This window comes from Daucus carota, chromosome 2, assembly GCF_001625215.2.
Source record: "Daucus carota subsp. sativus chromosome 2, DH1 v3.0, whole genome shotgun sequence".
Taxonomy (NCBI): domain Eukaryota; kingdom Viridiplantae; phylum Streptophyta; class Magnoliopsida; order Apiales; family Apiaceae; genus Daucus; species Daucus carota.
In genome coordinates, this window is record NC_030382.2 from 20,000,053 (window position 1) to 20,023,349 (window position 23,297).

The window sequence follows — 23,297 nt, forward strand, 5'->3', positions numbered from 1 at the left end:
TGCTTTTAGGCGATTTTTGATTTGCTTTTAGTTAATTTCATGGATACTTTTGTGATATTAGTATCGTCCCCGTAGGGACACTCATTTTTCGTCATTTGCAATCACTTGCAAATTATTATTCAAATATATATAATTTTCAAAAAAAATTACAAAATTGCATTTCTTATTGCACATATGCATGCTAGAAGTTGTAGATATGGCTGCATATGTAATCACCGTATTTTTACAAATATTTTTTAGAACATATTATTTTTGCAATTTGTTCTAAAAGGTGATGGTATTTTTGTAAAATTCTTTTAAACTTGGTATTTATGAAAAAAGCCCTAATTTTTATAACCATAATAAATATGAAAAAAATTATCTTCTCAGTTATTATAAATCTTTAATATTGTTATGAAGTATGGAGTTTTTCAAGAAATTTAAGGATTATGAAAAATAGAAAATAGATATAGAATGATGAGATATTAATATCAGTACATAAAAATGTTAAAACGAATAAAATATTTGAAAATTGAGAAAAATTAGAGAAATAAAGATGAGCGGAGGTAATCAACGAACACTAAAAAAAACACGGCAAAAAAGGGTTGGTTACGACAAAAAACGGTCGGTTTTACGCCTATAACCGACTAATTGCGGGGGTCGGTTTTAACCTGGTCGGTTATGAAACATTGGTCATGTTTAAGGCCTAAAACCGACCACCTAGGTGGTCGGTTTTCTCAGCTGCAAAAACTCGCTGGTCCGGGTCCTACACTGCCATCTGGAGCCACGTGGACGCAACTACCACGTGTTTAAGTATAACCGACCATGATTGGTCAGTTATAATGTTTGACTAAACTTGGTCAATATTTTCAGAGCACATTATAACCGACCGTTTGTGGTCGGTTAAAATAGTTTGACCAGAGTAGTCAATTTTTTTAAGCGCAATAAACCGACCGAAGTTGGTCGGTTATAACCGTTTGACCAAAAGAAGGAGTTTTTGGATCGTATGAAAATCGACCAAAAATGTGTTCCGCTTTAAATATTAGTCGGGTTTAGAGCAGAACGTCTCTCAGGTGTGTAAAATCGACCACTCATAACCGACTGCCTCTGTGGTCAGTTTTATAGAATAACCCCCACCTGTTGGTCGGGTTTAGAGCAGAACGCTTTGCAGGGGTTAAAACCGACCAGTCATAACCGACCGACGACAATCGGTTTTTTGCTTTGTCATATGGTCATAGTGGTCGGTTTTGTTTTTAGCGGTCGGTTTTCTGTATTTTTTATGGTAACCTTGGTCGTTATGTCTCTGGTCGGTCGGTTTTCTGGAATATGCAATGGTAATAACGGTCGGTTTCGTCTGTTGTCGGTCGGTTTTCTAGGATTTCTTCAAAAAAAAAGGATGCTGCTGTTTTTATTTATTGCCATTACCTGCGACCAACAACCAACAAACCAACTAACCAACCTAATTAACTAAAACTAGAAGAACAATAAAAATTACCATATACATTAACATCAACACAAACCATTACCATTAACTACCAAATGTAAACATCAAATTACATAATCCAGTTTAAGGGCAAACCAAAAGCCCGTGAAAGTCATTAACCAACATTCAAAATCCAAAAAACATATATACCAAAATGAAAACTAATCTAGTAAGATGCGGGACTCCTCCGGCTTCAGCACCACCGCCTTCCTCCTCCGACAGCTCCTCTGGATCAGTATAATCCTTCTCCACTGCGAGTTTGTGTTCCTTTTCCTAATTGCACATGTAATGGACAATGACAACCAATAAGACAATAGGCATAATCGATGAATACAAGTAGATAACAAATATAAATTCGTACCTCTTCAACATTCCTTTCTATTTTGATGAGTATATCCACGACCATTGATCCCACAATGTGTATAATCGCCCCACCAATCATAGAATTACCCCAACATGGTAGTCCTTCTTAGGCTTTTTGCCTTCGGAAACTCCAGTAGCTTACAACCACCATTCCAAGGGCTCGTCTCTATCCTTGTTTATGTAACCGACACCGGCATGCTTTGTAGAATAGAAGCATATCGTGTCTATAGAGAAATGTACATCAATTAGTACATTAAACAACTTGAAAAGTAAAATGGACTTTAAAACTTTAAAAAAAATAGAAGTCAATAATTTAATTACCGCTGTGGCCATCGCAGCCGGCATGGTATACACGGGGTGGTCTGGATCACTTCCAACCCTTGTATGCGTCCGGTTGCATACTTCGAGGCGAGTCGGATTCTTTCCTCGTTCTTTCCTTTTCATTACTTCCAAAAATAATTTAAATCATCAATAATATATTTATGTGAATTAAATTTTAATTAAGAAAGTAAGGTGTGTATGACAAATATTTATATATACCTCTTTTACTTTATTAAAAGACCAGGCACTGGCACTATGTAACCGCTTGACGTTGTTGCGGTTCATAGATCCAATGGATGTGTTGATCCGGTGGGGGTCTAAACCTTCACTTAGATCTGTTATACACAAGGGGGAGTTTCTCTCTTTTTTTACCAACCCCTTGCTCTGTGCTCCCTTCTTCCTATTTTTAGGCGCTAGGTCATGCCTTCCGCGTGTTTCTCTTGCTGGGCTGTGGGCTTCTTCTTGGGCTTGGTGGACATGGGCTCTGCATCCTCTGGGCTTGTGGCCCAACATTTGACCCCCCTCAAACGAGTTTAGCAGATCTTTTAGATGTGCGGTTCGTGCTATCTGGCTCTGTTTGTTTTGTTGTTTTTTTTTGTTTTCCTTTTGTAGGAAAGGTAGATAAAGGGGAGGAGATAAAAATTAAAAAAAGAAAAGAATTGGGCTTGTGTTTTGAAATTTGGACGATTTTTATGTTCACACGCTTCTACGTCTCGAACCCTGTGTACACCTTGGGACTATAAGGCTATTGTGTTACCTTTCTTGTCACTTGTTGCTTTGTCTCCTCGGCGTCTGATTTCTTAGGTAATTTCATTCTCCTTCTTTATTCTTTTTCCATATCTTCTGGTGAATCTGGAGAACTTGTTTCATAATTCTCCTTGTCTTTTTAAGGTTTACTGGTGTAAGCCATGGTGTTACGAAAAGTGACTGTCGATCTGTCTTCTTCCTCTCGGACTGTTAGTGAGGGGATAAAGATTTCTAATGCGTCTAATGAATCGTTATCTCTAGATGGTGGTCTTGAATAGTTGGACAAACTTGATTCTTCGGTTGTTGACCCTTCTCGTGACAAGCCGGTCGATGTTGTTTCCTCTGTCGAGGAAGCGCCAGAGTTGTTTTTATCGAAGGCCTGTTTGAATTGGGAAAGTTGTGTGGTTGAGGGTTCAACGGAGACTGGGTTGCTGAAAAAGTGTGTAGTCCTTGGTACTACCTACACTCATCATCTTCCTTTTGAGGGGGATCGGATTTGGAGGTCTCCCAAGGCTAGGTGGCATGCAGTTCTATCTGTATTTTTTGATTTTTGTTTGAGGATTCCAATGCACCCCTTCCTTCCTCTGTTGTTTGATGCTCTAGGCTGTGGTTTTGCGCAATTAACCCCTAATAGTTTCGCGCAAGTGATGGGGATTATAGCCCGTTGTCGTGAACTTAATGCCTTGCCCTCTCTAGAGTTGTTGTTTGCAATTTTCGTGTCAAGAGCCTTGGGGGACAAATTTACCTTGACAAGAAAATTGGTCGCACTCGACTTGTTCGGGTCTCGTGGTCAAATTCTGGATGGCAAGCCAATTGGTCGTATTTGGAAGGTGTGGAGTTTGTGGATATGGAGCCGTGGACCGTGGTTCCTCGATCTCGAATGGAGGCTTTAAGCAACTTGCCCCATTCCTTCTCTATATTGTTCTTAAATAAGTTTCATGGGAAAATGGAATTATATAGTATTCATGACTTTTCTGATGCTGCGTTTTTAGATGATCATAGTCGTAAGATTTAGAATATGAATCCTTGCTTTCTTACTTGAATTGTACTTGTCTTGACTTATTTTGTTATGTTTGCTTCTTTTGTGATTTGTAGTTGCTGGGAAACCGTTACGTGACTTGCTAAGACGACATTCGAAAATGCCTAGTGAGGCTATTTTGCCGATGCTTGCTCAGCGTGGTGCTTCTTCCATGATCAACCGGTCTGCTGAAGGTGTTACCGAGGCTGGAGCGGATGAAACCTCTCGTGCTGCGGAGCCTGACCTTGAAATTAGAGAGGATCAAGTTGGGATGAAAGAAGAGCCTGGGATCGTCACTCGGGAGAAATCTAAGAAGCGCCTTCGCAAAGACGGGGCACCCCGTCGCTATCATCATTTTAGGAAGTCTAAAGAGACTCCCTCTACTTCTGGCGGTGGATCTTCTTTAAAAACTGCCATGGATCGTTCGGCCGAGGTCGAGCATTTGGGTGGGAAGGTTATACTTGATAAGAAGGAGTTTCTTAAGGACTTCAAGGGCCACTTGGACCAGGTATGATGTTGTTCTTGGATTTTTGTTACCGTGTTGTTTCCTTGAGTTACTGTCTTTGGGCTTACTGGTTTGTTGTTGTTTTCCTTCTCTTCTTTTGCAGTTACCTCAAGGTTTTAACCGTGTGATGTCGATGGTTGAACATGTAAAAGATGATGTTGAACTGCGAAGCTTGCGTCAGGAGATTGCCGATTTGAAGAAGGCTCTTCATGATTCTACTGTGCGCGTCGATTCCTTAGAAAAGGACAAGGAGAAAGATGAGAGGATGTAGCTGCCTTGAAGGAGAATGTGATATCAAGTGATAAAAGAGCTCTCCAAGCCCTTGTGATTTCTTATCAGAAGATTGAGGCCAATCTGAATGCTGCTGTGGAGAAATCTCAGAAGGATCATATTGATGAAGCGGGCCGCTTGAAGTCTGATTTAGAGATTGCTCACGAGGAGTTGCGCTTAAGCCATGAGGTTAACTTGAAGTCTTTCGAAGATGGTTATCAGGCATGCTGGGCTCGCGTTAATCGTCATGGTTACGCCATGAGTGACCATACCTTTGTGATGTATTGTCAGGAGCTTGCTCGAGAAAGAGATGGAGCTGCGTCTTCAACTCGTGTGGCCGTGAAGGACTCGTAGATTTCGTACGTTTAAGTACTTAAGAATTGCCTGGGGAATGTCCTATAGGCCAATGTAATGTCTGAACTTGTGTTGTGTTTCGTTGGTAGACTTCTGTTGCTTGAACTTGTTATTTTGTTGTGCTCCTGTTCTGGAGTTTTGCCTGACTTTTAACTTGGGATTTATTATCAATAATAGTAATGCAAGTATGCGTTTGATGCATGAGCTTTTTGTTGTTTGTTAATTTGTTGTAAAAAAGAAATTTTTATAAGTGAGAATAAAAGCAAAAAATATGAACATGCATGAGCGTTTTAAAAGATGTTTGGAAGTTGTGATAGAACAAATATGTGTATGCTTGTAACTATTTTTAACGAAATAAAATGAAATTTCTAAATCCTCGAGAATTTGGTACAATAGATGCATGTCTAGACACATATTGTTTTTCTGGAGAAACAAAAGAGAGTGCTTAAACAAAAGACAATGTTCGTAGGAACTTAGGGAATAGGAATAAAGTAGTGGTATTTATGCTACTGATAATAACGCTTGAGGTGAATGGCATTCCAAGTGTTGAGAACTAGAGAACCATCTGGGTAGTTGAGGCGATAGGTCCCTGGACGGACTACCTGAGAAATTTTGTGAGGACCCTCCCATTAGCTGAATAGTTTTTTTGCTTGGTTGGCATTGACACTGATGATTCTCTAAGGACCCAGTCATTGACCTAGAAATGCCTTCTTTTGACCTTGGAGTTATAGTAGCTGGCCACTTTTTGATGGTAAAGAGTATTTCGTAGCTGAGCTTGGTCCCTGACCTCTTCGATTAGATCGTTGTTCAATTTCAAGCCTTCCTCAGAACTTTCTAGAGAGAAGTTTTCAATCCTAGGTGAGCCCATGCTTATCTCGACCGGTAGAAGCGCTTTTGTGCCATAGGCCATCCTGAAAGGGGTCTGCCTGTGGGAGTTCTAGGAGTGGTCCTGTGGCTCCATAGGACGTTATGTAGCTCATCGACCCAGTTTGTTTTTGCGTCTAAGAGTCGTTTTTTGATGCCCTGAAGGATCGCCTTGTTTGTGATTTCGACCTGTCCATTGGCCTGTGGGTATGCTACAGATGCCTTGAGGTGATTGCTTTTAAGTTGGTCCAGTGCCTCCTCAAATGTTTTTGCTGTGAATTGAGATCTATTATCTGTGACAATGATCCTTGGGACTCCAAACCTGAAGACAATGTATTCCATGAAAAACTGTACCACTTCAACTTCTCTAATTTGGGCCAAGGCTTTGGCTTCGACCCATTTTGTGCTGTAATCTATGGCTACAATTATGAATTGCTTCTGTCCTGTACACTTGGGCAGAGGACCTACTAGGTCCATGCCCCACATGAAGAACGGGCATGGGGCCTGGACAGGACTAAACTAAACTGCGTGCCTATGGTTCATTTGTCCATATAATTGGCATGGTCCGCACTTTTTGAAAATTCTTCGCAGTCTTTCCTCATGGTGGGCCAAAAGACTCCATGCCTTATTAGCTTCAGGGCCATGTTTTTTCCAGCTGTGTGCTCTCCACAGATGCCCGAGTGACTCTCTGTCTTGGCGATTTTCGCTTTTTTTTGTCCGAATGCATTTCAAGAGTGGTTCTTCTAGAGCCCTACAGTATAACTGGTCATTTTTGATACAGTATTTTCTTGATTTGAAATCTATTTTGTGTTCCTCATTCTTGTTTTCACACACGAGTTCTCCTTTGATGTATTGTATGATAGGACGACGCTAGTCGTCCTCTTGTTGCTCTATGCATAAAATTACGATTTTTGTTATGGAGGCCTGCTCTAATTCCCTGAAATAGACTAGGTCTGTGACTTTTGTCGTGGATGTTGTGATGAGCTTGGATAAAGCATCGTCCCTTGGTTCGCCGACCGGTCGATGCTATTAACGGTCCTAGAGACAAAAGATTTTAGCAGGTCCTTGGTTTTTTGAAGGTAGGCCTTCATTCGTTCATTTGCGGCTTTGTATTGGCCTAAGATCTGATTGACCACCAACTGGGAGTCGCTAAAAATATCAATGACCTTAACCTCTAAGTGTTGTGTGAGTTTAAGGCTTGCAATTAGTGCCTCATATTCTGATTGATTGTTTGTTGCTGAGAATTGGAAGGGGATGGCTTGTTGGACCTTGAACCCTTCAGGGCTTGTGAGAATGACTCCTGCCCCGCCTATGGAAGATTTGTCTATGAATAAGGTCCAATTTTTATCACTGAGTGATTGGGCCTGAGAACTGTTTTGGTTGGTTGTGAAGCTACACTCTGCCATGAAGTTGGAAACGGCCTGTGATTTGACTTTGTTCTGAGGCAGATACTCTAGATGGAATTGGCTAAGCTCAATGGTCCATGAGGCCAATCGTCCGGACATATCTAGCTTATGTAGGATTCTTCTCAGCGGTTGATTGGTCATTACTGAGATTTGTCGTCCTTGAAAATATTGCCTAAGTTTGCGACTTTCCATGATCGAAGCAAAGATCAAATTTTCAATTTGTGTGAACCGAGTTTCGACATCTTTGAGCATGTGGCTAATGTAGTAGACCGCTTTTATTTCATTTCCTACCTCCTTGACCAGGACTGCAGCGACCGTTGAGTCTGAGGCCGATAAATACAGCTTTAATGGCTCGCATGGTAGTGCTTTTGTTAGAATTGGAGGATTTTGCAGGAAGTCCTTTATGTTTCTAAAACTTTCCTCACAATCTTGGTTCCACGAGAATTTGTTGGACTTGGCTGCCACCTTTATTGCTTCATAAAGCGGAAGAGCCCTTTTTGAGGATTGGGGTATGAACCGTCTTAAAGCTGCTATGCAGCCCGTGAGCGTTTGAAGTTCTTTGATTGTCTTGGGTGTCGTCATTTCTTTAATAGCCGAAATCTGGGCTGGGTCTGCCTCTATTCCTCTATGAGTTAGGAGGAATCCCAAGAATTTCCCTCTTGCCAGACCGAAGGAGCATTTTGTGGGGTTGAGTCTCATTGAGTGTTCTCGTATGAGGGCGAATGTTTCCCTTAGGTCCTTTGTATGCTCGCTTTTGTGTAAGGACTTGAATATCATGCCGTCCACATATATTTGCATATTTCTCCCCACCTGTGGAGCGAAGATTGTGTCCATGGTTCGTTGGAATGTGGCCCCTGCGTTCAAGAGACCGAATGGGACCACTTTATATGCAAAAACCCCTCTGTGAGTTATGAAAGCCGTGCTTTCTTGGTCCTCTAGGGCCATCTTGATTTGGTTATATCCTGAAAAAACATCCATAAATGACAGTAGCTCATGGCCCAATGTGGCATCGATCAATTGGTCTATATTAGGTAGTGGATAGAAATCTTTCGGACAAGCTCGGTTGAGATCAGAATAGTCAATGAACATTCACAATTTGCCATTGCTTTTCTTGACCAGAACAGCGTTGGCGATCCATGTGAGGAATTAGACTTCCTTAATAAAGCCTGCCTCTAGTAATATATCAAACTCGGCATCAATGGCCAACTGTTTTTCCGGAGAGAATATTCTTTTCTTTGGCCAGATCGGTTTTTATTTGGGGATGATATTGAGTTTGTGGAGAGCTATTGCTTCTAGGATACCGGGCATATATTTTGAGGACCAAGCAAAGATGTCTGCATACTTCGGATGAGGTCCATTAGCTCTTGTTTGACTGTGGATTCTAGGCCTGAGCCAATGGTGATGAGTTTCCCTGGATTTGATGGATTTAACTCAAATTGTTCTGTTGGACCGACTGGTTCGCAGACCGATTCTCGTGGAATATCCATAGTTTCTTTTTCTTCTATTTTAACTTCGTCCTCCATTGATTCATTTTGTATTTGGTTTACTATTCCGTTGTCATGTTTTCTTGTTTTGAATCTAGGGGTCACGTTGTTATCATAGCACTGTTTTGAGGTTTCCTGATCTTCTTTGATCTCCCCAAGCCCAAATTCGGTTGGGAATTTCATTTTTAAGTGGGGTATTGACGTGATAGCTTTTAATGTGGATAATGTGGTTCTGCCCAGGATTGCATTGTAGCTGCATGACGCGCTAACCACATGAAACTTGACGATGTGCCACACTTGTTGCGGTGGTGAGCCAACGCGGATCGGTAGGTTGATGGTTCCCAGGACCTTTACCTCGTTTCCTGTGAACCCGTATAAGGGAGAATTTCTTGCATCGCTTAGTTTTCGATCGCCAACGTCCATTATGGAGAACGCCCCATGAAACTGAACATCTACAGAACTGCCATCGTCAACCAGGACCTTTTTGACTGTATTGGTCCCCATCTTGAGTGTGACCACCAAGGCGTCGTGGTGGGACCGTTCTATTCAATCTGAGTAGTCATTGTCCGAGAAAGATATGACAAGTGATCGACTTTTTCTCGACCTTTTAGTATCTACTTGAAAGACTGGCTTGTTTTGGTCTGAGGGTTTCTCTGGGACATATCCTCCCGAGGTGACATCAATCAATTTGTCTGAGTTTTTGAGACCCTCTTTAGCTGGATCTTCTCTTTGAACGAAATGAGTGAATTCAGCGCTTTGAATTTTATTTTCTATTGTGTGTTTGAGTTAATAAAATTTTTCAGTTAAGTGGCCCGTGTCCTCATGATAGTCGCAATACTTTGAGCTAGGAGGCCTGTTAGGGTTCATTGGTCTAGGTGGCTTGTAATTGGGGTCTGCTTTTAGAACCGCCAGTATGGAAGCTATGTCCATGTTTAACTTGGAGAACTCCTTTTCCTCCCTATAGGGGACGAGGGGGCCAGGACCTGGTGGATTGATGGGACTCCTGGACCGTGGAGTTCTTGTGTGCGGGGGTCTGTTTGCTTGCCTCAGACTTGCCCTTTCGTTGTCCTGGTCCTGAGTCTGGTTTCTTATAAGACCATTGACCCTTTGGAGGTGAGCCTCTTTCCCCTCGCTTGGACCGTGGAGATGTAATCTGTATGCTCCCAACCGCCTCTTGAAGGGTTAGCCTTCGCTCAAAGATGTCAATTGCGGCCTTTATGGTTCGAGCACTTTTTTCAAAGAATTCTTCTAGCAATTGGCCATGCCTTAATTTGTCTATTCCTGCCGCTAGATAATTGACTGCTAGCTCCTCAACCAAGTTAGGAATGTTTTCCATTTCAGCTCGAAACCGGTCTAAGAAATCATGATGAGGTTCAGAGGACCTTTGTCTTACAGTTATTAATGAAGCAGTGATTTTTCTTCCTCTTTTGTTGATGGAAAATTTGGTTCGAAATTTGTTTTTCATAGTGGTCCATGAATCGATGGATCGTGGAGGTAGATTGTTATACCATATCAGGGCTGTTCCCTAAAGACATGTACCAAATAACCGGCACCTTGCCACCTCAGAATGTCTGCAGATGGACATTCGTCCATTAAATAAATTAATGAAATCCGATGGGTCCGTGCATCCATCGAACAGTTCAACAGATGGGATTTTTATATTTCTGTCAATTTTAGCATTCTCAATGTTAGTTGACAAGGGATTTCCCAGAGGTACATCAAACCCTCCTGGTTGAGACTTCATGTGTTCCTTCATCAGGGTGAATTCTTTTCGAAACCTAGCCATTTCTGAGCTCTTTGGCTCTTCGTTTCGGAGGCCCCTGAGTTCTCTTCTTTCCTGTCCTCATAGGTTGATTTTCGCTTGTGTCGTTTGGAGCTGAAGGACCCTTCTGAGTCCTCATGGTAGGTATGCTTGCTATTAGCTGAAGTTTTCCATGAGGGCTCAAAGTCCTCAGTTTGATATTCTGACGAAGGATCCTTTCCTCCATGAAACCCCAGTCCTGCTTCTAAACGAGCTATTTCCTGTTTCTGTCTCAATTTCGCCTCGAGGAGCCGCCTCATGTTATCCAACTTTCTGACCTCCTCTTCGATGGTGAGAGGAAGTTGTTGCTGTTGAGCCCTATTTCTGGCCTTGATTTTCTCTAGATGGAGCCTGGCATCACTATTAAGGACTTTCTTTCCTTGCGGTGTTGTAACCAGCATACTCGTGCCTCGTTTCCGGTAACCTCCGGCCGGTTCTGATTGGGTCGGTAGTACGTCCACCATCTCCAGATCCTCCTCATCGTCCTCGAACAGGCATCGAGGCTCAAGAGTGTGCTGAGGCTGAATGATACGCGAGAGGATGATGCGAGTATCACTTGTTTTTAGATCTGTAGCTTTTCTAGATATGCTTGGTTTGTCCTCCATCTCTAGATCTGTAGTTTTTTAGGATTAGTAGTCTAATTAGTAGCCTGATTAGAGCCTCCTTCTAGCGCCAATGTTGATCCGGTGGGGCTCTAAACCCTCACTTAGATCTGTTATACACAAGGGGGGTTTCTCTCTATTTTTAACAACCCCTTGCTCTGTGCTCCCTTCTTCCTATTTGTAGGCGCTAGGTCATGCCTTCCGCGTGTTTCTCTTGCTGGGCTGTGGGCTTCTTCTTGGCCCTGGTGGACATGGGCTCTGAATCCTCTGGGCTTGTGGCCCAACAGGATGATCTATGCAAGTGCCCTTCATTCTTTTCCCAATAATTTAATAAATCCTTCCAAAAAGGTTCGGACCAATATTGAGGTTTTAAACTCAATTTTGAAGCTACGCTTTCCTTTGATTTTTGTTAAATGTTTTTCTTGAGCTCATTCATTGTCCTCTTTATTACATTCTTAATATGCTTCTCGATTATTTTTGTTGCTTCGGACCGGCTTTGTCCCTTTTGTTGCTTGGAATATTCCTACAATTATAATAAAGACAAGATAAATAAACATACATATGGTTAGACTATTTACTTAATCCAACTCCGATCAATATTTCTCATCTACACACACACACACACACACAGATATATATATATATATATATATATATATATATATATATATATATATATATAGAGTCATGCTCTAGAGAGAACTTTATTTAGTGTGAGATATGAGATTTAATCACAACCATTAGTTTTAAAGGACAAGATAGCAGTGGTTTTTTTTATAATTAAGTGGAACAACAGGGGTGTTTAGGTAAATTTCCACAATTATAATACACCCGTTATACACACAGTAAATACACAACTACTTTTGCACGAACCAACGATCGTTGCTCAGACACAGCTCCACCATTGTTGCTACACTAATCCCAAGACAGAGCTCCGACGATTTGAAACAACCTGCATTCTTCGAGCGGTTAATCACCTGCGATTCTACTTTCCGACTCTTTTGAGGTAATAATCACCAACACTTAGACTCTTTTTGGGGGACAACGAGCTAAAATAGGGTTTGAGTTTTGAATTCTGATTTTATACTAATTTTTGATTGAAACTAGTTGTAACATCTTGTCATTGTTAGGTTTCAATTGATTTTACGTTTTACCTAAAGTTCTAATGGAAGATACACCCGGAGGTATGTAAAATTATTCGTTGTAATCTACTGATTTGGTGATTAAGTTTGTTGAATTATGTCTTAGTCAATCTAACGAGGATTTTAACAAATTTCGAACTGATTTTGTTCTTTATTTAGAGATTTAGGGGTATGTGTGATTTTGTGGTGATTTTATTCTTTATCTAGAGATATTGTGATAATTAGTTACTTAAAAATACTAAATAAGAGTATGTGTAAGTGTTTTTTCCTGTGTGTTGATAATTTATTAGATGTGTGATTTTGTGGTGATTTTATTCTTTATATAGAGGCTGATTATTTGTTAGATGTGTGATTATGTGGTGATTTTATTCTTTATATAGAGGCTGATAATTTATTAGATGTGTGATTATGTGGTGATTTTATTCTAAATAATTTTTGACTTAAAAATACTAAATAATAGTATGTTTAAGTGATTTTATCCTTTGTATTGCAATATTGCTTGTCCTACTGTTTTTGTTCTCAGTCTTTAGTTCTGGTTTTTGGAAAAATTTGGTTCAGAGTTGCGTTGGTTTGTATTATTGTTTTGCTGTGTTTTCACGCTGTACTCATGTGTCAGAGATTTTGTATGCAAGATTAGGTTTCCTTTTCTCCTGCTAGTGTAGTCACCAAGTCTGTTCTATCGAGTTTAAGTCAATCGAGTCAGAGCCTGCATTAGTCTCCTGCTTTGCTTTAAACTGGTTTTCTGAGTTGTAGTGATTTGTTTAGATGAGTTTAGGTAGTTGAGTTTGTTTTCAAGTAACTAAATTCTGTGTGTTGAGGTCGTGATTGTTTTTTTTCTACTGAATCCCCGAGTCCTTGCCTTGTTTTGTTTCTGCAACGAATCCGAGTTTTGAGTCTATTTGTGAACCTGTGGTCGGGTTAGGCCAACCAAGTGTTATTGTAGTTTGAAATAATAGTCCGAACTGTATATATTTTTGTGAACATGTTAATTTTCTATTGTCCTGACTTATTTTGTAATTTAAATCTATGAATTTGTTTCAAATTCTGCCACTTAATCATGGAACTAAATAACAGTGTTTAAGTGATTTTATACTTTCCAGAGCTGAGATTATAACAGTAGCATGGCAAGCTGATATTGTTCACTTTCCAGAGCTGCAATCTATTTATGCAAAACTATGTAGTCTTGTATTGATTATGTAGTGCTCATCTGACATTATGTTTTAAGTATTGATTTTATGTTATTTATTGTTACAGGCACTCAAAGACGACATAGCGCGCGTGTTATCCTCCAAAAGCTAAGAAGAAATATAAGCGACGATGTCATAACTATTGATGTGGAAAGCAATGAAAAGGGGGGTAAAGAGAGTGTGATTAAGAGAAATACTAGAAGTAACAAGGAGGTGATCATTCAACAACAAAAGAAAGACTCAACAGGAGGTATTTAAATCCAAGATTCATTGATGCATTCTAGATTTTTGCATTTAGTATTGAGTATTGACGTTACTGCTGAGCATTTTTGTTTAATAATTAATTTATGGTGCAGTGAAAAATGTTGCTGAAACTACCTCTGACGATGATTTTCAAACTCCACCTCGAAAATCGTTGAAAACAGTTGTGCAAAAGAGATTGCCTAACAAAGTTGACGAACGACCGAAAAAAAAGCAAAAAGAGAACAATGATAAAGGTAAAAACAAAGGAGGCCAGAAACAGAAAATAGAGCAGAGGGACAAGATTATAAGCAAGGTACGATTATTTTACACTCCAAGTGTCAATCCTGTTGTATATTCTAATCGTTTATTTTACAATAGTCACTAGTATAATGTTGCACATTCACATTCATATTCATTATTTTTGTAACTTCTACAGGAAGATGAAATAGCAAAGATTAGAAACTCTCCTAGACTTTTATGTGATATGATTTCTGCATTATCTGACGAACAAGAGGAGTGGGTGAAGAGTGCAGGGTTCGGGAGTTTAGTAGACTTTGAATTGTGGGAGATACCTCAGAGATTGGCCTATAAAGTCCTAGAGGCTTTCGATGAAAAAAAATGCATGTTAGTACTCCAAAGCGGCAAAATAAAGATAATTGATCATCTTGTGCATGAGATACTTGGACTCCCTTGTCGTGGACATGAAGTTAAGCTGGCGCAAGGTGATTCGAGGTATGATAGACTGCTGGAGTGGAGAGAACAGTTCTCAGTTTCTGAAGGACAGAGCCTGATTAAAGCAAGTGATGTGGTGGAAAAGATGAGGCAGAGTGGGGCAGTTGATGACCTATTTAAGATCAACTTTCTAGTGGTGATGGCAAATGTTCTAATCAGATCAAACACAAACAACTTTGTGGCCCAGTCCATAATTTTGTTTGATGATGATCTTGATAATTGTGCAAAATATAACTGGGCTTCATATTTGATACGGAGTTTGGTGATTACAAAGCAAAGGTGGAAGCGCACATCATCACTTTTCTATACCGGACCAATGATATTTCTACTTGTAAGTTAACTTTTAATTGCCTTCTGCTTGTTTATTTATATGGGTGTGTACTATTATAATCACTTGTTATGCTACTTATATTGCAGATTTTGTATGTTGACCGAGTTGTGTTCAACATAAACACAAAAGTACCAAGGAAACAACCAGCTTTTAGAGGTTGGACAAAGGAGAAACTAAAAGAAAGGGAAGTCATGGAATTGGAACCAGGTGCTTTTGGTTCTGGGACAATACTTAGAGATGCAACTCCTCAACAATCAAACCAAACACATAAATCTGCGAAGGAACGGGTAAACACACTTCCATATCTCACGAGTTTGCTAAATTTTTGCCATAATACCAGTTTACTCGAGTTATGTTCTTCAAACTATTTTCTACTCGGACGTGGGCATTGTTTTTCACACCCATGATTGGTTTCTAACTTTTTGCCATAATTGGTTTCTAACAACTCATAATTTCACATAATAGGTGGAAGATGATAGACAAGCTGAAATTGAAGAAATTTTTGCAGAACAAAATAATAATGGAAATGATCATCCTGGTGTAGATAATCATCCGTGTGGAAATGATCAGCCGGGTGGAGATGATCAGCCAGATGACATAACAGAGGTACAACTCATATTTTTAATCACCCCATAATCACCACATATATGTGATGATTATGTGGTGCTTTAAGTTTATGCACCATAAACTATCTGAACCACTGATCAAATTTTGCACAGTCACCCTATTTTAATAAAACTACAGTAAATGATAGTGGAATGTAGATATTGCTTGTTTTGGTTTTTGTAAATGAAAGAGTAGTAGTATGTGTAAGTCAGAGAATTGATAGTGGTTTAAGAGAAATTAGTGATTGTTAGTTGAGGTTGATTCTAGATTGTGACTTTCATAATAGAGGTACAACTCACATTATAATCACCATATAATCATCACATATATGTGATGATTATGGGGTGATTTTTATTTATACACCATAACCCTGTTCAAACTGAAAGGGAAATTGAATTTCATATTTCTATACTCTATTTTTATTATATTCAGTAGCTTACCATTTCCAAAATCATTATTTAATCACCACAAAATTATCTATATTTGTAAGACTTTATTGTACAGTCTTATCACTTATTGTATGTAATGTTTTTTATCAGGATTGGTGGGAAACACTTAATGTGAAGGCTGCTTTATTAATGGATGCAAACATCCAACTGATGGAAGCAAAAAATAAATATGATGCTGAGTTGGCTATTGCAAAGAACTTATATCCAGATGACGAGAGGATTGCTGATATGGAGGCAAAGGTGAACACTGCAATGGAGACGAACAAAAATTGGATGGAAAGCGCAAGTAATCTTGAAGATTTGGTCGATGATGAACATGTCTCACTAGGGGAAGTTAGAGATGAGCCAATAGAGCAAGTTGATTTACCTCCCGATGCTGATGATCATCTTGACATCATTGCTTGGTTGAAATCCCCAGAAGGAATAAAAGAGTTTGAAAAAGACTTTGACGACTTCGATTACCCGTCGTTCTCATTGGGCATAAGTCAGATTTGCCAACAAGTGCAAGAGGAGCATGGAGAGCTTGAAACAAGAAAAGAGCAAATGGAACCTGAAAAGAAAACAAAGAGGGACATCAAAGTGGGACCAGCTTACCGGTCGCCATATGTGCAGCGAAACACAAATATCATCTCCCATTACTCAAGACAAGAAATTGCTGTCTACAGGTGGATGATTCAAGAAGGCAAAGATGAGCTGTAAGTTCTTTAAATCACCTCTTATCACTCACTAAATAATTGCATCCCAACTCTTATACTACTGAACATATATATATTTCAGGGAAAATATTTTTGTGTGTAAAGAACAAAAATTCCTCCGAAAAGTGATTAGAACACTCAGGCCTGGGAAAAAATTGTCATATTCAGTTATAGATATATGGTCAATTTTGATGAACGATAGGGAAAACTATAAGTCCCCAGATTCCCCAATGCGCCTCTATTTCGACATTGGTTTTTCGGTAAATTCTTTCTCTATTGTAATTATTAATACTGTAATTTAGTAAAACAAAATTCATATTTATAATGTACTAATTTCTTGACCTCATATTTTTCAGATAGGACCATTGGATGAGAAGAATAGTGAAGAGGCTCAATATCAGATGTTTAAAAGTGAAATGGAGCACTTCTTTAATAGATATCCAAATATCAGATTTGAAGGAAGTGATTTGGTAAAAATGCTTATTTGCCTACTAAACTATAAAAAAATTGTTTAGTTAAATAATAGATGATTATATGATTAGGATTATTTATGCATGATATTTCCAAAACTTCATGACTTGCAGCTGTTCTTCCCAGTCTATGCAAATAGACATTTTTACTTGGTCTGCTTCAACTTAATGAAGCAAGCATTCGAAGTTATAGACAACATCCGCCAGGGGAAAAATGCAGGAAAATATTATGGGCCAAGAATTAGACTTTTGGTACGTTTTTTGTTTTTGCAACCACATAGCTAATAATCATCACTATAATTGCATTATACATTTTGTTTTTTGATCATGTTCGAACTGCTCAGTGTACCCTATATATATCAACTATGCTTTTGACTGATAGATGATTGAGTAGACAACAGAAGCAAAATCGGCTGTTTTAGTTTAAATTATAGGATTTATAATTTAAATCACCACATAATCATCACATATGTGGTGATTATGTGGTGGTTAAAAGTATTTAAATAAATTATAGGATTTATAATTTAAATCACCACATAATCATCACATAATCGGCTTTCTGTAATCCTGAGAAAATGGGCTTTCAATTGAATGGAAGTGGTAAAGATATGTAACTGAATGAATCACATTTCCTAGCACCTTATTGTCTTACGAGAGCTTGTAGGTTAAAGTATTTAATGACAGTAAATATTTATATTGCAGCGTCGACACTTTGAGAAATACTTGTTGGAGAACAACTTAAGTTTGTTGGCTAATTTGGTGAAAAATTTAAAACCATCTTACTTGGTAATGCCTTGGCAAACAATTCAAAATGACACGGATTGTGGATTGTTTTTGATGAGACACATGGAGACCTACATGGGGGATGCGAAGACCTGGACAAGTGATTTGAAACCCGAAAATGTGAGTAAACTTTAATATGTACTTTAGCATAATCATGCTATATACTGTCATCTCTCTAATTCAAATTGAATATGCCTTTTTTGATTACAGTATGGACAAACAAGACAGTTGGATAAGATTCGTGCAAAGTATTGTCATGCTATTTTGGCTTCTCCGTTGAATGAGATAAGACAAAAAATCCTAGATGAAGCAAAACTTTTATACAACAAGATGGCATCTGAGAGAGTTATGAGTATAGTGATTGAAGCAAGTAAACGCAAGGGTGCACGTGTCCATGGGAAAAAGATGATCAAAGGAAGGGTTTTATTCGATGAAGATTGAAAAAATTATGTAGGCAATAGAATCAAGAATATAACAGGAGTTTTTTGGCAAATGCCGAAACAGTTATGCGCTTTAGTTCTTATTCTTTTTTCAAATGTATGTAAAAGAAACGCGGTATTGGCTTGGATCATATCTAAAGCAGCTGAAAACTGTTACTCCTTATTAACTAATCTAGTGATACATTGCCTCGGAATTTTTATAACTTAGATATCTCATCTATTTTCCAGTCATCAGTGGGAAGACATTTTTATTTGGCAATTGATAGTGTACCAGGTTAATCAAAAAAATATTAAATTAAAATAAGTAGCAAAGACATCATTAACAAATAAAGTTTTAGAAAAGTTCAAAAGGATGTAAAGAAAAATATAATCACATGTTAGGGAATATAAAAATCACCACTAGAGCATAAATAAAATCACCACTGGGGAGTGTCAAATTTTATTTTTTACTTTATAAGTAAGAGTGGGTCACTTATTTGGAAGAAAACTCACCACACATAGAAGAAAAATCACCACTACATCATAAATAAAATTCACTGAATCATAAAATGTGAAATTTTATTTTTTACTTTATAAGTAAGAGTGGGTCACTTATTTGGAAGCAAAATCACCACACATAAAAGCAAAATCACCAGATACATATGAATTAAAGATTCTAACTAAACATCCTGGTATATTGAAAAAAACAGAGGTAAAACAATATAGAATTGACTAGTACTAGTATATACATATTCAGAGCCCAAAAACATTTTAACATCAACTTTCTGCAACTTTCTTCTTAGCAGGGCATGTCCTTTGGTCATGGAAGGTTGAGGAGCATAATTTGCATTTCCTGGCCTTTTTCTTGGCTTGATTTATTGCTTTCTCCCTTTCACCAACAATCCTTTTTAAACCGGATCCTTTGTTTTTACATTGCAATGGAGGCTGGATACTAATGTCTCCAGTAGGCCTTTTGCCTATCAAGTTCGCCATGAAATCTTGCTTTGTAAATCCACCACTCGCATCCCCAAGTTCAGAATTTAAGCCTTGAATTGACTTATTAACCTGCTTAAGTTTATCAAGGTCATTTCCTGCTTTAGTCACACATTTGTGAAAATTAAACCACAAATTTGTCAATTCTTTTGAGATGGCTCCCATGCTTTCCTGATCATCAGATACACCAAACATTTTCAACGAAGCCTTATTTTCAGCATTCTTCATCCAGCGATTAAGAACAAGCCGCCTAGGTATCTTCACCACTTCAAAGTGATTAAGTGCACAGAATGCGTGCCTACATAAAATGCCGCACATAAGAAACTTCTTACAAGAGCAATCAGCATGGCTCTTACTGACTTTTACCTATAAAAGTTAACAAGTAATTGAATAAGATTAGAAAAAACATGAATACTCACCACTGAAAAAAGATACATAATTTCACGGAAATAGAATTATTAAGAAATTACAAAATAATGCACTAAGATTACCTGAAACAGAACATCTTTCATTTTAACATCCTTCATTACATAAGTTTTAATGCCATTTGTTTCTGGCCCAATACTTTGAATTCGCATGTCATCACGAGCTGCCAAGATCTCCTCCTGCACTTTATAAAAAACGGAACGAGTGTACAACTCAGAAGCATCATCTTCAAGATAGAGTTTTGAAACTAGAGCGGGTTTTCCAGATCTACACTCGTGATTCAACCTCTTTGTTTCTGAGCGCTGCTTATCCATTGCACTTTCAAATCGAATGTAAAACTGACACAAACTACTGCCACTTTGATGAAAATGACTGAAGAAAAAGTTTTCACTTTCGGATCTCGATGTCGTCCGAATTAGACCATACATTGGTTTATCACGAAAATATGCAGGGATCCACGACTCTCTCATATCATACATATCTGTCAGCCAACGATTATCTTCTAACTCGAATTCTTTTATAACTGATTTCCACCCTTCCTCAAACTCAGCAGCCTCTATAGTAGAAGACCATATAACATTCTTCATTTTCCCCATAAATTCAGTTTCTTTGCACAAAAAGTTGCCAAGCTGCACATGACGAAAACACACACATTAACAAAACTAAATAGGACAAAAGAATCACCAAATCATATTAAACATAGTATACCTTGGCAGGGAATTTTTCGGTTATATGCCACATGCACAAACGGTGCCTAGTTGCAGGAAAATCATCAGTTTCTTTAAAACAAATGGGTACAGCCTGCTTCATTGCTGGACATTGGTCGGTCACTATACAAACAGGATTCCTACCCATAGCTTTCAATAGTGCTTTAAATGCCCAACTAAAATGTTCAACATCTTCTTTCGAAAGAAGGGTCGAGGCAAACGTCACACATTTGTTATGTTTGTCCACTCCGGTAAATGGAGCAAAAATCATATTGTACCTGCCAAGAATGATTGCATATAACATGGCAGCTAGAAATAATCACCAGGAAGACAATTAAAAATCACCATCTAATAGTATCACAATTTTGCTTTATACTCCGAGTGCTTATGAAATTCATGTTAACTCAAGTAATAAGCAGAATATTGAATAACTCAGATAGTTTCAAATTCACAACACACTATGTTAACAAAAGCACATGTATTAATAAAAAAGATAACTAAACTGATTTTAAAGCACTTGGTAATATATGATAGCAATAATAATGAGTCCTAAACAGCAAACATCAAAAGGTTTGGTCAGGTGACCAAACTTTATAATTGAACTCACTTGTTCGTGTTGAATGTTGCATCAAAAGATACTGCATCGCCATAGAGCTCATAATTTCTTCGCGCCGTAGCATCAGCCCAAAACAGTTTGGTCAGGTGACCATTGTCATCAACCTCATAATCATAGAAAAAAGAGGGATTTGTTTCTTGATTAACTTTAAATTTCTCAATAACCATTTCACCGTCATATTCACCAACAAATCCTTTTAGATCTCTATCAAAATTCCTATAATCTCTTGACGTGGCTCCAACATTCTCATATCCCCCAACCATCTCTTTCATCAATCTAAATGCCTTGCTTGCACCAATATTAACTTTACTCGCATCAAACACAAAATTCATAGAACACGTAGACATTTGACGATTTCCTCTTAAGAACTGCCTACAATCTTCGGAAACCAAGGGGTGATTGTGTGCTTCAACAAAGCGAAAAATAAAATATATATGACCAGGTGCAAATTTTAAAACAAGTTTCGCATGACATCCACACCTACCAGACATAGTCCTCCTCCTCTTACCCAACTGAGTTGTACTTCCCTCAGAACTACTGTTATTTTCACTATTACCAGCCCTACTACAAACCAAATACTTGCTTATTATGGTACCATCATCGTGTTTCTTCTCAGCACTACGACGAATATCAAATCCACACAATCGTGCATACTCCTTATAAAAATCAATACCAGATTCAAGATTTGCAAATGACTTGTTCAAACACGGCTTCAGATTCTCATCATCAACAGTATAAGGAACATAATACTTATGTCCACCAGGACTAACCGTACAACCAGAATCAACTTCTTCGATGTCATTTGAAGAGTAACTGTCCGTCTCCATATCACGTAAATCATCAGCAAATCCAATACCTATAACAAAAGAAAATCAAAGTTAAAGCTAACTGAATTCAGAAAAGGCTAATACATAAAAAAATCACCTCAAATGCAAACAAAAATCACCACATCAAATTATTGAACAAAATCAAAAATCCTATAAATCAAATTATTAGACAACTCAGAGTAAGTGAATTGTACACAAAATCACTACAAATCACAACAGAAAATCACCGAATCAAGTTATCAAAACAGTTTCTAACAACAAATCACCTCATCATATTATCAAAACAATAAAAAAAATCCTATATAATCATGTTGTTATGCAGCTCAGAATACTTTAACTATAAACAATATCACTACACTTTACAACAAAAAATCACCTCATCGAGCAAGTATAAAACTCAGTTACAAAAATACATCTACAGTGACCTTTACACCAAATCAATGCTCAACTAAAACAACACTGTCTTTAAATCACCTAGAATATGCTCCAACACATGCTCAAAAACTGAATTAATGATCTTCGAACAAAATCGAAACATAAACTACACTAAATTATCCAAACTATAAAGAAACTACCTTGATTTGAACTTATCTTGAGCAAATCTTCAGTAATCATGATGAAAGCAACGTAATTGAGGCGGAGTTTGAGCGAAGATAACGAGAGGTAGAGCGATTTTGAGGAGAGAGAGACAGAGGTTAAGTTTAGAGAGAGAACTGCTAACCGAAACTAAATCAGAAAAAAGTGAAAAGAAATGGCTTTTATATTTTTATTATTATTAAAAATCAACGTCTCAGATTTAATGTGGTTTGTAATATTTGTAGGGCTGAGATTAGATCTCATATCTCATATAATTTGGAGTTCTCATGTGAGCACAAGCCTATATATATATATATATATATATATATATATATATATATATATATATATATATAGGCTCTTGCTCAAATGAGAACCTCAACTAATGTGAGATATGAGATCTAATCTCAGCCACACATTTATATCCCCAAATTAAATCACAACCACACAATTATAACCCACCCACACACCCAGCAAACCACCCACTCACTATCCCAGCCCTTTTGCCTTCTCTCTCTCGGTCATCACACTTCCACCAACTCCGGCCGCCATCGCTTCCGCCTCCGAATCGAGCACTTCCGCGACGAAATCATCGCTGCACAGCGGCGCATCACGCCGTCGCCGAACCATCGTGATCCAAATCTGCTCTCTTGAAGTACACATCGAATACTATATACACATACAGGTTGAAATCAACGACTGAAATATTCTACAATGCAAGAGGCTACGAAATCAAATGAATCGCGGGATTGAAGATGATGAGAGAAGGGTTAGATCGAGACGAAATGGAACGCGATTTGGGATCGAAAAACAGACATCAACGTCCGAGCAACGACAAGAAGAGCGGATCTGCCACCTCCTACGCTCGTGTGTTCGTTGGAGATGCTGATCGTGGTGG

The 23,297-nt window shown here is 38.4% G+C and overlaps 4 protein-coding genes across 4 annotated transcripts; 2 read left to right on the forward strand and 2 right to left on the reverse strand.

Annotated features, from left to right (window-relative positions):
* Positions 1-6,851: 6,851 nt before the first annotated feature.
* On the reverse strand, positions 6,852-9,298 carry LOC108207175 (uncharacterized). Its single transcript, XM_017377634.1, has 2 exons — positions 8,653-9,298; positions 6,852-8,272 (listed from the first exon to the last, which is right to left on the reverse strand). The coding sequence occupies exons 1-2, from the start codon at positions 9,296-9,298 to the stop codon at positions 6,852-6,854; spliced, it is 2,067 nt and encodes a 688-aa protein (XP_017233123.1).
* A 4,141-nt stretch (positions 9,299-13,439) lies between these two features.
* LOC135150433 (uncharacterized) lies at positions 13,440-15,689 on the forward strand. Its single transcript, XM_064086728.1, has 6 exons — positions 13,440-13,776; positions 13,883-14,082; positions 14,206-14,832; positions 14,919-15,119; positions 15,298-15,438; positions 15,597-15,689. The coding sequence occupies exons 1-6, from the start codon at positions 13,575-13,577 to the stop codon at positions 15,687-15,689; spliced, it is 1,464 nt and encodes a 487-aa protein (XP_063942798.1). The 5' UTR covers positions 13,440-13,574.
* A 300-nt stretch (positions 15,690-15,989) lies between these two features.
* Positions 15,990-18,459, forward strand: LOC108192712 (uncharacterized). The gene is made up of 6 exons (XM_064086263.1): positions 15,990-16,582; positions 16,665-16,842; positions 16,939-17,052; positions 17,167-17,304; positions 17,755-17,955; positions 18,046-18,459. Exons 1-6 carry the CDS (start codon positions 16,017-16,019, stop codon positions 18,274-18,276), a joined length of 1,428 nt encoding a protein of 475 aa, XP_063942333.1. The 5' UTR covers positions 15,990-16,016; the 3' UTR covers positions 18,277-18,459.
* A 572-nt stretch (positions 18,460-19,031) lies between these two features.
* Positions 19,032-23,029, reverse strand: LOC108207176 (protein FAR1-RELATED SEQUENCE 5-like). Its single transcript, XM_064086729.1, has 5 exons — positions 22,930-23,029; positions 20,988-21,852; positions 20,382-20,658; positions 19,739-20,302; positions 19,032-19,613 (listed from the first exon to the last, which is right to left on the reverse strand). Exons 1-5 carry the CDS (start codon positions 23,027-23,029, stop codon positions 19,032-19,034), a joined length of 2,388 nt encoding a protein of 795 aa, XP_063942799.1.
* Positions 23,030-23,297: the final 268 nt, after the last annotated feature.